The 13165-nt window shown below is 53.9% G+C and overlaps 1 protein-coding gene across 1 annotated transcript; it reads right to left on the reverse strand.

The window, feature by feature from the left end:
• Window positions 1–11579, reverse strand: LOC131592181 (phosphomannomutase 1-like). The gene is made up of 8 exons (XM_058863513.1): window positions 11251–11579; window positions 11037–11154; window positions 10090–10166; window positions 9841–9932; window positions 7515–7614; window positions 6642–6717; window positions 3776–3891; window positions 1–3007 (listed from the first exon to the last, which is right to left on the reverse strand). Exons 1-8 carry the CDS (start codon window positions 11317–11319, stop codon window positions 2885–2887), a joined length of 771 nt encoding a protein of 256 aa, XP_058719496.1. The 5' UTR covers window positions 11320–11579; the 3' UTR covers window positions 1–2884.
• Between the last annotated feature and the right edge of the window lie 1586 nt (window positions 11580–13165).

The following is a 13165-nucleotide window of genomic DNA, read 5'->3' on the forward strand; positions in this document are numbered from 1 at the left end:
CACCCCGCACAGCCCAGCACAAAGCACACACTGCCTCCAACTGCTGCGTGTTGTGGCTTTAATAGGATTGATTTTCATTTTTTTAATATACATATCTGTGTATTTAAATAAATTTCTCATTTAACAGTTGTCATCAGCCAGACAGGAACTGCCCATCTCACACTGATATGGATCCATACAGCAAGGCAGTCCCAGGCGTGGGGCCTGCCACGTCTGCTCGCTCACATCCATGGGGAGAAAACTCCACTTACGCTCTGGGCACCCACCATGAGAGGAGCATCACAGGAAAGGGGTCTCAGGGACAGGCATGAAATGCCTTTCCCTTCAAAGGTGCAAGTCACCTCAACCCCCAAAGCCACCATGGCCCCGTGCCATTAGGGCCAGACCCTGCTCTTCACTCATCACTAAGCTCTCTAGAGGTCCTGCTGGCTATGAATAGACTTACAGGAAAAATTGAACTCCCCAAGACTCACACATAACCTGATCCACAGTGAAACAGAGAGGAGGGAATCACAAAACACAATTCCACCACAAAGGTTGCAGTGGAGGGCCAAAACCCGTGACCTGTGCAAAGGGTATCCTGCATACAAGCTTCTCCAACAGGTCCTCTTCTCCCACACAGAAATCTTTCCTGGGTAGAAGGAGGAATTTGTGGATTTGCTGGGGATTTCTGGATGCTGGGCAGACCACTGTGCTCATGCAAATGCATTGCATCAGAGATCTGATGTGTTGTAGTTAGGAGGTGCAGTCAGGCGGAGGAGACAGCACCCCAGCAGCACTGGTCATGCAGTATCCCTGCTCCTGGGGCCAGGCAGCAGTGCCAAGGGCCACCAGGGACTCTGCCCATGGCAGTGTGGGAGCCCTGCCCTGGGCCTAAAAGCACCAGTGTCTCTCGCCTGAGGAGGATGGTGGTGCCTTGCGTAGGTGGCGGTTGCCAGTTGAGGAACTTCTCTCTGCAGTCCAGCCGCCGGTGGAAAACGGAGAGCCATGATGAGGAAACTAGGAACAGAAGAAAAAGGGGAGAGAAAACAGGACCAAGAGACGGGGCAGTGCCATACCAGCAGGGATGGGGTGAGAAAGACTCCTGGGGAACAATGAGGGAGAGTTTGTAGGAACCTCCAACATTCTCCAGGTCCACAAACACCAGATCTGTGTACCCTGGGGAGCTACGAGCATGACATCTCCCTGGTGGGGATCCCTGAGCTCCTTTTGGGCACCAAGTCAGGACGTGTCACCATTGTGGCCACACACCACAATGCAAATGCTCGGAATAAAAGGACAGTGTGAGGGAGAAGGTCTAAGGCTGAAGGAGAGATGTGGGCTTGCAACCCACAAAGATCCAGGGAGAGGAACAGGACATATGACAATTGCACTGGACATCCTGTCTCTCTAAAGGTGAGCTTGTAAACTGAGTGTGTGGGATGAGATGGGGGGAAGAGCAAGCTTGGAGGGCACTGCTGAGCGGGTACCTCCAGGTACCAGGTATGGCTGGTGTTGGCCTCTGCTGAAAATGTCCCTGGCAGCTGAGAGAAAGCTGAGCTCTGGAAAGCTGAGCACTGGGAAGGGAAGGAGACTTGGTCTATTACAAATGCCCTGGGTAAGGTTTTATAAGGACACATCTCTCTTATGAGGAGAGACTGTGAGAGCTGGGCCTGCTTAATCTAGAGAAAGAAGACTGAGAGAGGATCTCATTAATGTATATAAATATTTTAAAGGCAGATGCCAAGTGGATGGTGCCAGATTCTCTTTGGTGGTGCCCACCAAACACGATAATGAGGAATGGCCATAAAATAAAACACATGAGGCTCCACCTCAACATGAGGAAGAACTTCTTTATGTTGAGGGTGGCAGAGCACTGGAACAAGGAGTGCCCAGGAAGACTGGGGAGTTGTCCTTTCTGGAGACATTCAAAACCCACCTGGACACATTCCTGTCACCTGCTCAGGGTGACCCTGCCTTGGCAGGAGGGTTGGACTAGATGATTTCCAGAGGTCCCTTCCAACCCTAACAATTCTGTGATGCCCAATGGACACAGGAGCAGGAAGACCAGTGGAAAGCCTTCTACCCCAAACTGTTCCATAGCATGAAGCGTCAGGATCCTTCACCTGTGACAGGCAAGGTCTGACTTGAAAATAGAGAATAATATAGAGAATAAACTCTAGGTGTTCTTTGTAAGCAAAAGAGAATAACTGGTTTCTTCATGCACCCAAGCAAAATTCAGAGCAGCAGCCCAGTCATGTCAAAGCTATAGTTCCCAGGTCATCTGCAGGGACGGACTGGCACACTGTGGCACTGAGGGGAAGGACATGGTGACATCAGAAAGCACAATGGTGCAACAAGCTGGGATCTCAGCTACTCCTTCCTACCACAGGCTTGCAGCAAACAGCCTTCCTGGCCTCCTACCTCAGAGGAGCTCTGGTGAATGCCTCGAGCCTCAGCAGCCCCAGCCTCTCTGGCCAAGGTGCAAGGGGGAGAAGAAGGTGAGCCACATGTTCCCTCATGCACAAGTGTTAAGAGAAACCGAGTAGAAAAGAAGAGCAGAGGGAGCTGCAGGAGAGACACACACGCACTCTTTGGCCCTTTCAAATGCTTTCCAACCACAAAAGCATCTGCATCACCACCCACCACAGCTGAACTGTCAAGAGAAGTTTCTCTGGAGGCGAGGAGGGTCTGGTGCCATGACCCCCAGCCACCCACAGGGAGCACTGAGGGGCTGCTCAGCCAAGACCCCCTCCTGCCACCCACCCACCTACACTCACTGTTACATCCTGACCAGCTCTGTAAAGTGGCTTTTTTGGTCTACCCTGAGCAGATTCCTCAAATGAAGGTGCTTTTCCTGGTGGGGGGAGGGTGGGACTGGGGCAGGGCTGCAGGGACCGGGCAGTCAGCACTCGTTTGCTCTTTCTGGAAAGAAGATTTCGCGGCATCGCTGGACGGTGTCCTGGGGGGACTGGACACTGTGTCCTACAGTGCGGGGATCATCATAGATTTCATAATCGTTCCCTCCCTGCAGGGGAATAGAAAATAGGGACAGCATTAGCAGGGTCTTGCCAGAACAAGCTCATCCATGAACCCACATTTTGCTCTGTGCCGTGGAGAGCTGGGCTGGGAGCCAGCAGCTGGGCAGGTGGGGACTCGGTGGGCAGGGGCAGGCAGGGCTTTGCTGGCCCCAGAAGGGGCTGAGCTGGGAGCTCTGCTCCCCCCCCTCTCGATTCCCTCTTCAGTGCCATGGGAGGAGCATGGAAAAGATGGGGAAGGTCCCAGATCAGCAAAGCTTGTCCAGGAGCCTGGGTTAACCCCTGCCCTGCCTGTGGAGAGGCTAGCAGAAGGTGGGATGGGCACATTTGGGGAGCAGAGGCTGCCAGCATCTGGGAAGAGCTGAGTGGATGACCAAGCTGATCTACAGCAGTAAGGAAGCATCATCCTCCACTGCTCTCAAGGGAAGGTGAAGCTGCTCCTGCTGTTGAGGAGTCCTCTCCTAAGTGTTGTGTTGTGGGTCATGCCAGCCACAGGAGTGGCTGCTGCCCTCCCAAAGGTGCTGGTGCAAGGAAAGCAATGCTGAGGTGGACCTGCTTCCCAGCACAGTGAATCCAAGGTGATTTCCCCAGAAGCCAGCAGAGCTGTCATAAGAGCACTGCAAACCCACAGCACAGGGCGACATCTTCCCCCCTCACACCACTGAAGGTCTCTGTTGGCACCAGTGGGACCCAGAGAACCCATGATGGCACAGCAGGAGAGAAAGCAGCCATGTGTGGGGCTCGCGGGGCATACTCACAGGGGTTGTCTCGTTCCCAAAGAAGTGGATGGTGTCAAATCTCTCGTCGTCGAGCACATTGAGGCAGTAGCGCTTGTCCCAGCCCTCTGGGAAGACGTCAAAGCTGATCATGCCACCTGCCAGGAGAAGGGAGGGCATCAGGCAATGTTGCTGGGAGCTGGCAGGGTGTCCCCCCACCCCGGGGTGGGCAGGAGGATGGGAGGGGACTGGATGTCAGGGGGGAGTCCCCACCCCAAACTGCAGCCACAAGCACCAGCTCTGCCTTGGTGCTCCTCTTGGCACATGGCTAGGACAGTGGCAGAGGCTGTTCCTATGACAACAGGCTGCAGTGACATCAGCATGGCTGGGGTGACATTAGCACAGCTTCCCTGCAGGCAAGCAGGAATCAGAGGGATCTTCTCAAGAGACGCATCTTTTGGGGGAGATTTTGATCATGCCTTGCAGATAGCACCAGCACATTCTGTGTCCCATCAGGGAACAATGACCTTGGAGACTGGCACCAAACTCTCTCCTAGGCTCCCACTAGGCATCTCCAGCCCTTCTAAAACCTCTCTTCTGATGCTCCCTCCTGTGCAGGGACTGGGGTCTCCTGCATGCTGTCTCTGCACACTGATCAAGGACCTTGCCATGGAGGTACTGTGAACCTGTTGACATAATCAGGGCACAACCCTGGCCTGTCACCTCTTGACACAAGAGTTTAGTGAGGGTTGCCAGCATCTGGAGAGGCACCAAGTCACATGTGACCAGCACACAGTGGCAAGGGAGCTTTCCCAGAGAACATGTATATGGACATGGACATCCACAGCCACCAAGGGTTAACAAACTTCCCAGCCCTTGCTCTTAGACCAGGCAGAGTTTACCCCAGAACTTCGCTTCCTTTTGGGGGTGCTTGGAGGCAGCACCTTCCCCATCCTCTCAAGTTGCCCCACTGTGTCCACAGGCTGCAGAGAGACCCTTGTCCCAGCACCAAGAGAGGAGACATGATCTTCCCAAAGCAAAGCCTGCAGCTTAGGGCACATGTACATTTAGGTCTCACTCAGAGCCAGGGGTATGGGGATTTGAGCTGGTACGTGTGACCTCCTGCCAGTCAGCTTGTCTTCTCCAGGCAATCTACTGGAATATCCACCAGAAATCCTGGAGTTCCACACTCTCCTTCTTAAATAATAATCCTACCTCTCTAAGGAAGAGGGTGAGTAGACAGATAATCACGGGGTCAGTTCCTACTGAAGGAGAGGCACTGACACACCAGGTTCAAGCATGCATGTCCTGATGCCATGTACCTGCCCTTCCTGGCTGTTTGGAGTGTCCCTGTTAGTTTGAGGAGCCTGAACCAAGCCTCCTTGGAGCCTGAGAAGATGGGGATGGAGCCTGTAATTCCAACTTGGAGCAGAGAAACTGCACAGAACACTGTGAAAAGGATGGGAGCAAGTGCCCTATGAGCTCAGGGGTGGGGATGGCCCCAGGCTTGCAGCAGGATCCAGCATCACAGCAGGGGCTAAACTTGGTGACATACTCTCGTTTTCCATCCAAAGCCATTTACCTGTAAAAAACACTGCCTTTCACTGCATTCTAGCCCTCTAAACAGATCTGGGCAGCAGGAAAGGGCTCCTGATGCCAGCTGGAGCGTGTAAGAAATCAAAGGGAGAAGAGATAGTGTGAACCAGCCAGCACTGTTACTCCCCTAGGTAGACCAGGGGCCTGGGGGGCTGCAGGGAGACCTCCCACCACCTCTGAGCCTTGCATCTTCCACAGCCAGGGAGAAGGGACACAGAGCCAGCCTGGCAGAAGAGCCACGTTTCTGCACACCCTTTTTTCAGATGCCTGACCTGAGACAGCCCACATTTCCTTTGTGGAGGAGCAGGGGGCCCACAGCTCCCCTTTATGTTTTTATACAACAGGCCTGGGCTCCTCATGGCAGCTTCCCAAAGCCCATGGAGAAAGGCCCATTGTCCAGCTCTCACACCCCGTGCCTGAGGGGACACAGCAGCAGGGACCTTGTCTTCCTCTGCTGTGACAAACGGGGTGTGCCAGTGCTGTGGACAGCACGGGACGGCCCTGGCAGGATGCTGAAGGCAAGCAAAGGCTCTCAGAGAAAAGTTCTTGGAGAATCAGAGGGCCTGGGGTGTGACCCACTGCCTCAGCCTCACCACCCCCTTGCCCTCTGGCTGGGCTGCCACATGGAACCTTCTTATCTCACACCCCTGCAGAGGATCCTCTTCCAGCATCATCCCCAAAATTTACACACCCACATTTTTCTCCCTGTCCTGGCCAGACACCCAGGATTGCTCAAACCCCTCCTTCAGCTCCACACCCATGGTAAGCTGGCTGTCAGAACCATCCCAAGAAGTGGCTGGCCCTACAAAAGCCTGTGGCAGGGAGCTGCAATCTCCTTACCCCTTGTCAGCTCTACCTCCAGGAAGAAAGGTGTCTCCCTTGCAGCCAACTGTCCCAAGAAAACCCCAGAGCCAAGACATGCATCAGGCTCCTGTCTCACTCCTAGAGAAGAGTGCACGTGCCTGGGGCTCTGCTGGCCACCCTGCTGCTGATGCTTGAGCCAGAACAGATCCAATGGGTAGCATTGGGCTCCACAAGCGGAGATTAAGGCAGGGATAATGTCATGGGATGGAAACCTGGTTGGCTGGCTGACTCCCAGGGAGGGAAGTCTGCAGCATGGCTTACTCTCTGCATGGATGCAGATGCTGTGGATGCAAATGTGACTCCCCTGTGGCAGTTCTCCAGGACTAAAAGCTCCTTCTGCTCTTCCCAGGCTTTCCAGACACTTGGAGGGAACAGTTGGGATTCTTGCTCCACAGAATTTTATGGGAAACATGACAAAGGCAAAGCCAAGGAAGCCCTCACTGCTCACCTCGAGAGAAACGCAGGCCTTTGCCAGCAAATTCCCTCTGCAAGGCTGCCACAAACTTCTCCCGTATCCGCTCTTTCTGTGGAGCATAAGGAGGAAAGGGAAGAAAAGAAGGTTTGAATAACTAGATGTTGAGAGTCTCCCAGAATCCACTGTAACCTGTCTGCTGGGCAACTCTGCTCCCTCCCCACCTGCACTGGGCCTCAGTGCCATGCCATTTAGCCAGCTTCCACCAGTCCTGCCCAGTGTCCAAGCAGGCCATCAGCTCACTCCACCGGGAGGAGCAGATCGCAGATCTTCCTTGGCAATGAAATACAACTGCTTCAGCTTCCCACAGCCCAGTTCATAACCTAAAGCCTCCAGTTTTGCTTAAAAAGTCTTGCAAAGACCAGCTGATTCCTCAACCCCAAGAAAGCTTCCCCAGGTGGAAACTGGTATGAGCAATCCTCTACAGATCTGCCCAGAAGATCTGCCATGGCCCTCTCAGTTTGGAAAGCCCAGTTTTCCAAAGTTAGTTCCAGCTCTGTTGGGGCTGGGGAAGTGGGAGAGAGAAGACAGCTGCTGGGCTATCTTGGGGTGTTGTAAATGAGGATGTAAATGCTGTTAAATAACTGCCTCCTTCCCTGGGGCTCTCCCACAGTACAGGGAATCCTGCTTGCCACCCCCTTGCATTGGTGGTCCCCAACAAAATCAAGTTTCTTCCATTCATCTGCGTCTTCTCTTGGGTTTCCTGGCTCCCAGCCCTGTCTCCACCTTGTTGCAAGTGCACAGCTTTAAACTGGACCCCCCTTCTCCTTGGGAAGGGGGGGGAGCACATAAAACCTGATCATGCAAAACCAGCCAAGGGGAGGGTGAGCCCAGGTCTGGCCCGTGTACCTTGTCCAGCTCCGAGAACTCAATTCGCTCCTCTGGGGTGCAGCTGCGACCAATGGGGGAGATGTTCAACATTCCATTGCGAAACTCGATGAAGGTCCCTCTGTGGGTGGGCAAAGGTGCAAGATTACTGGGGCAGGGAGAGAAAAACAACCTTTCCAGGAGAATGGCTGCTTAGCGAGGCTCTGCGAGAACATGCAGGAGGAGAGAAGCCATTCCCATTCCTGGGTGCTTCACAACAGACACAGATTTGGCATCAACAACTATTTAAGGTCCAAAGAGCTAAAAGTTTTATAAAAAGAGGCTGTGAAAGAAGAGAAATAAATAGTCCCTCTGTGCCCTGGGGATAGGCTGGAAGCAATGAGCTTAGGGGAGACAACAGGTAACGTTTTCTAATATTGTGATAACTGCAAGGACAGCTATTGCCTGGCCTGGTCCAGCTGCCTGATGAGGCTGTGGCACCTCTACCCCATAAGGCTCTTAAGAAATGCTGTGTGGGCTGGGTGAAGCTGGCAGTACCTTGGAGCAGTGGGATGGCCCAGGTCAGCGTAACTCGTTGTTGATGTCCAGCAGCAGGCTGAGGAGCAATCAGGGCCTCCTCAAGGGACACAAATCAGGGTCTTTTTATCTCCCTTTTGACCCCCACACCTTTGACTGCAGCTCTTATCTAAGCCTGCACAGACAGGATCCAGTTCTGCTTGCCACCCTCACCTTGTGCTGGGGTCACTTCTCAGCTGCTTCCTCGGTGGGGTGCTGAAACTGAGCTGGCAGAAAACTGGTCCTTTCCTTTCCCTCTGGTAAAAACCCAGCTACTTCTGTTTGTTTATAGAAGGGTCAGACAGCTATCCCAGCACTGCTGGGGCAGAAACAACAGGAGATGGCAGCCCTGCCAGCATGAAAATAGACTGAAATTCTTGTGCTGGAGAGGGAGATCCCCACCCCTGTCCAGCTGAAGACCCCTGAACTTATTGTCCCTCCCAGCCCTGCCTGCTGTTTCTCTGTGATAAAGTGCTTACCAGCCTGAGTTTGGAGGAGAAACTCTCCCCCTCCTATCTGCTGACACAGTGAGGAACATCATGGGATGGACACACAGGCAGCCATGCCTGCAGCCCAGGAGCAGCATCTCTGTGGCACCGAGGGTTTGGTACCTCACAGCCCAGGCCAGGACTCAGGAGATGTGAGTTCAACTCCTTGCTTTGCTAGAAATCCCATAAGCCTGAATCCACAAAGCTACTTGGGAGCTGAAACTCCACCAAGGCTGTTGGGTAACCAGAGAGCAGTGAGGCAACCAAACAGCCCTGAGGGTTCTGGGACTCAGCCCATGCTTTTGGGGGCCCGTTCTGCCAGCAGTCCTGTTGCAAGGAGGCATCCGAGCCCTTCTCACTGGTCCTACTGCCATGTGGAGACTCATATTACGCAACTAATCTGCATCACAATTTAGCAGCTTCTACCAAATTCATTTCAACCCAATGAACCACCTGCTTGGGTTCACTGTACAAACACGGGGAGAGCAGGAAAAAAATCAGCCGTGGCAAGGGCAGGGCAGAGCTGCTGCTCCCAACAGCCTTGGGTGGCTCAGATGTTCTTGAAACTGTGGTCTGAGGTGAGGTCTGACCCTGCACCCAGGCTGCTTTAACTACAAGCTGCCCCTGAAAGAGGCCCTCCTGCTACCCCCTTCCACCTTCATGCCATAGGTTCTCTCTCTCTCTCTCTCTCTCTTTCTCTCTTTCCGTGCTAACAGAATGAGCTGATCCAATGGAAGATTACCCTTTCTTGTCCTGGTATTGGTCTGGTCTTCCTTCAGCAAAGGTGTACCAACTCAGCTCAGCCTCTGGCTGCTGGATCTCAAGGGGAAGAGCAGAGAGGAACACAGGGGAGGGAGCAGAGCAGGGCCAGCCAGCGACACTGGGTTAGAAACAGTGTGAAACTGTGTGCTCAGGGGCTGGACTTCCCATCTTAAGATCCATTGTTTGCCTGATTGGTAACATATACTACCAGTGATGCCTGATGCCCTGTCCAGTTACAAGCTGGTACCATTGTCCTAAATGAGATACACACGGTGGCTGCACCCTGCTTCCCAGGGAGGAAAACCCAAGGGGCAAAAGAGCAGGCATTATGCTAAAACATAGTGCAGACTCTCCAGAACTCAAAGACACTCATCCATGATTTGCCCTTGCTGACCAGCTCAGTGATATAGTGCCTCTGGATGCTAAGATAAAACCTGGAGCAAGACAAGCTCTGTAGATCAGCTCTTTTCAAGACAGATCTGGAGCTCAGCTCCCCAGAAATCAGTGTCATGACTTCCACTCGCACACACATGGGCTGTTACCGTTTCTTGGGCAGCTTCAGCAGCGCCATGTAGTTGAGACAGAAGTTGATCAGATCCTGCAGCAGCTCCTCCCCCAGGTGGTCCTGAATGGCCTGCAGAAAGAGAAGGGCAAGTGGCAATGCTTGACTTCCATGAAGCCCACCTGGAAGAGGTAGCAACTGGGGAGAAGAGGCTGCCCATTGGCCTGGGTAGGGCAGGTGCTGCTCCCCACCGTGCACAGGGCAGCAGAGCCATGGTTCATGGACATACCTGCTTGGAGACCAGCTGCCCATTCTTGTATTGCACTGTGCCGTTCTCTGCAAAGACGTAGTCAAACTTATCAATGACTGAGAGGGGAGGAAAAAAAAGAGGAAACATTACTACTGCTTGGGAAAAGGGGCAAAAAGGATTGGCATCAGGACTGAGTGAGCCATCTTGCTTCCTTAGTACTGTGCTTTCCACAGGTTCTGTGCTCTGCAAAGGGCTACTGGTCATCCTATGCTGCTTGCTTTCCACAAAGTGGATGAGGAGATTATCTTCTGCTCACGGGTGGGGAGGTGACGCATGAAGGGGGAAACGACCTGACTGAGGTCACAGGCTGAATCAGTTGCAGGACAAAGATAAGGGCTCAGAAATGTTAGGCTGTCAACTACATACGTGCTACTCTGCTCTCTGCTGTGCCCTCCCCACTGCCAGGCTGCTGAGGTGATGTGGTTACTGGTTATCTAACTCCAGCCCCCCCTGCAACCCAGACACGCAGCACTGGCGACTCAGCAATCAGCCTCAGCCGGGAATTTCTCGGCCTCCCTCCACTAACGAAGTGGGAGGCAGAGCTTGGAGCCCAGTGGCGCTTGTCATCCGTGCCAGAGAAGGAGAACACGGTGGAGGAGGCAGGCGCTGCTGCCTCCTTGCCCTCCCACTCCTTACTCTACCTCATGCCCCCATTGGAACGTGATGAGGAACCTGCGGGGACCCCACCGTGGAGCACCAGGGAGGCGAAAATTGCCTGGGGGGGCGCGGGTGGGGTGAAGCTGTCAGAGCTCTGAGGTAGCTCGTGCAAAAGTGACGCTGGAGCCGGCATGGATTGGAGCATCCCCGCCTGCCCTCCACACGCGGGGAGCCAAGCAGCAGCTCCCGCCTGGGCACGGCCAGCCGCTGCACGGGCAGCCTCGGGGTTGGATATAGGGCACAGGTGACCCCCGGGAGACCGCGCTCACCTTCGTCCCCTTCTCCCAGCTGCTCGGCTATCTTGGCATAGTCGGAGCCTCCCACCACGCCGATGTGCACCCTCTCCCGCAGCTCCCGCAGGAACGCGTCCACCTCCGGCTCGATTTTCTGGCGGGGAAGCAGCGGGTGAGGCCGCAGCCGGCGGGACGAGCTCCGCCTCGCCGGCCTCGCCCCCCAGAGCCCCTCGCCCCCGCGCCTCGCTACCTGCCGGGCCGGCGTCAGGGTCCCGTCCACGTCGAAGAGACAGAGCACCCGGCCCCGCGCCGCCGCCATCCCGGCCGGGCTCCACGGGCGGGGGGCGGGACCGCGGGAGCTGATGGCGGCCGCCCGCCCTCCGGGGCCGCACGGCAGCGACGTGCCGGGCACCCCTCGTCTGCTCCGCTATGGGCGCGCCAAGGTGCGGGTCTTCCCGCGTCGGCTCTTTCCTTCAATCATTCAGAGCCTGGAGTTGCGTGTGTGGCGCGGCTCTGCACATTTGCTGTTATTACTGTCGTGCCCCCCGGAACTGAGGGGCTGTGGGTCTGCATTGATAAGCTCAGCTCCTCTGAGGGTTTCTGTGTCCTAGTGAAGGGGACAGGACAGCACGCACTCTCCTAGTCAGTGCCTCACCTCGCTTTTCCAATAGGATGCTGTTAATATTTTTACTGGGGAAGCAAAAATACCCTCTGCACAAAGCCAGTAGCTTTTGCTTTGACCCGCCTACCATTTACCCCACGAGTCATTTAGGATTTAATTAGACCATCTGGTCAGACCATATTCATACGGCGCCATATTATGCTGGCCTGATGTTGACAGCTGGCCCTGTACCTCCCCCTCCCCCTGCCTTCCTCATCCCCGGTCTCTTACATTAATTCCTGAATTATTTTCCAAAATCAAAATCAGCCTGCGTGGAACATCCAATGCTTTCTGCTCAACCATTAGCTTGCATTCTCTCCCGCAACAGAGTGTTGAGTTAGTGTGCTGAGCTAGGCTGGAACTGGGGAGAGATTTACTCTTCTTTGACAGTCTGATTGGTTTTTGCCTCAGTATAATTTGCTCCAGCTATCATGCAACCCCTTTTCCCAGTTCTCCACCAGATTCCTCTCAAAAGGAAGCATTCAGGTAGCTTCACAGATTCTGTTTTTTTCTTGTTTGTGGTTTATGATTTTCCCGCTCCCACTCAGTGGCAGGGGTATGTAGAGAAACAATGTCAATAATTTACCTCTGTGCCATTGCCTTGGACAAAGTTTACCAAAATATCCTCAGCTGCTTTCTGGGAGAGACATTAGTTGAGTTCACCAGGACAACTATTTCCATACAGTTTCTGTGAGTTGCCTCCACAACAGAGCGAGTCAGGCAGTCTTGGATGGGTATTACACACATTACTCACCCCAGCATTGACATTTCTGCAGAATCTGTGGCCTTCAGGATCTGACCCTGGTTATGGGCTCCCGCCTCTGGAAAGGTGGACTTTTCATCTTTTCTCAGATGCACGGAAGCCCCCAGAATGTTTTTTTAGCACCTAGCTACTTTTTTGTATGCAGTTGGGGGCTGAGTTTTGAGTTTAGGGTCATGCTCATTTCTAGGTCTTGAGGTGTGGTTACACATTTATCGTGAGTTAATGTGTGGACGCTTACTCCAGAGTACGAATCCTTCCAAGTGCGCCTACCATGGCATGCTGATGGGTGAGTAGAGTGGCCTTCCTGGATTTGAGTGCTTGAATGCCAGAAGCCAAGGAACCATTCTTCCACACAGCAGAGCCGTGAGCTAACGCCCAGGACTATCAAAGGACAGCCATGGGGGCAAACACACAGTGAACTCCCAGGATTTCAGGAATGCAAACCTTTATTTTTCATAAACCATGACACGGTACAGGGAGGACACTTCCCACGTCTGGGTAGAAGCAGTGTGGAGTTAGAAAACCTATTGTAGCAGCACTGTGTTCTGCTGTAGCCCAAGTTGCTCCATGGACTTGTCTCCTGGCTGCTCCTACCTAGAGCTTTCCTGTCTGGGAGAGACCTCCCTCGTGCCTCTTGCACTGACATTACTGTGGGCACCCCAAGACCGGGAGCTGCTCTGCCCACGCTCAGGTGCATCCCTGTGCTGCAAGGCAGCAGTGCCACCTCGGGGCACATTCCAG

This window comes from Poecile atricapillus, chromosome W (assembly GCF_030490865.1).
Source record: "Poecile atricapillus isolate bPoeAtr1 chromosome W, bPoeAtr1.hap1, whole genome shotgun sequence".
NCBI lineage: Eukaryota > Metazoa > Chordata > Aves > Passeriformes > Paridae > Poecile > Poecile atricapillus.

Bases quoted from the DNA above. Each gene is read 5' to 3' on its own strand.
- LOC131592181 (XM_058863513.1), bottom strand. From the start codon at position 11,319: ATGGCGGCGGCGCGGGGCCGGGTGCTCTGTCTCTTCGACGTGGACGGG. The intron at 11,155-11,250 runs GTAGCGAGGCGC...CTTCCCCGCCAG, and splicing joins CCCTGACGCCGGCCCGGCAG to AAAATCGAGCCGGAGGTGGA. The intron at 6,718-7,514 runs GTACACGGGCCA...TATGCTCCACAG, and splicing joins AGTTCTCGGAGCTGGACAAG to AAAGAGCGGATACGGGAGAA.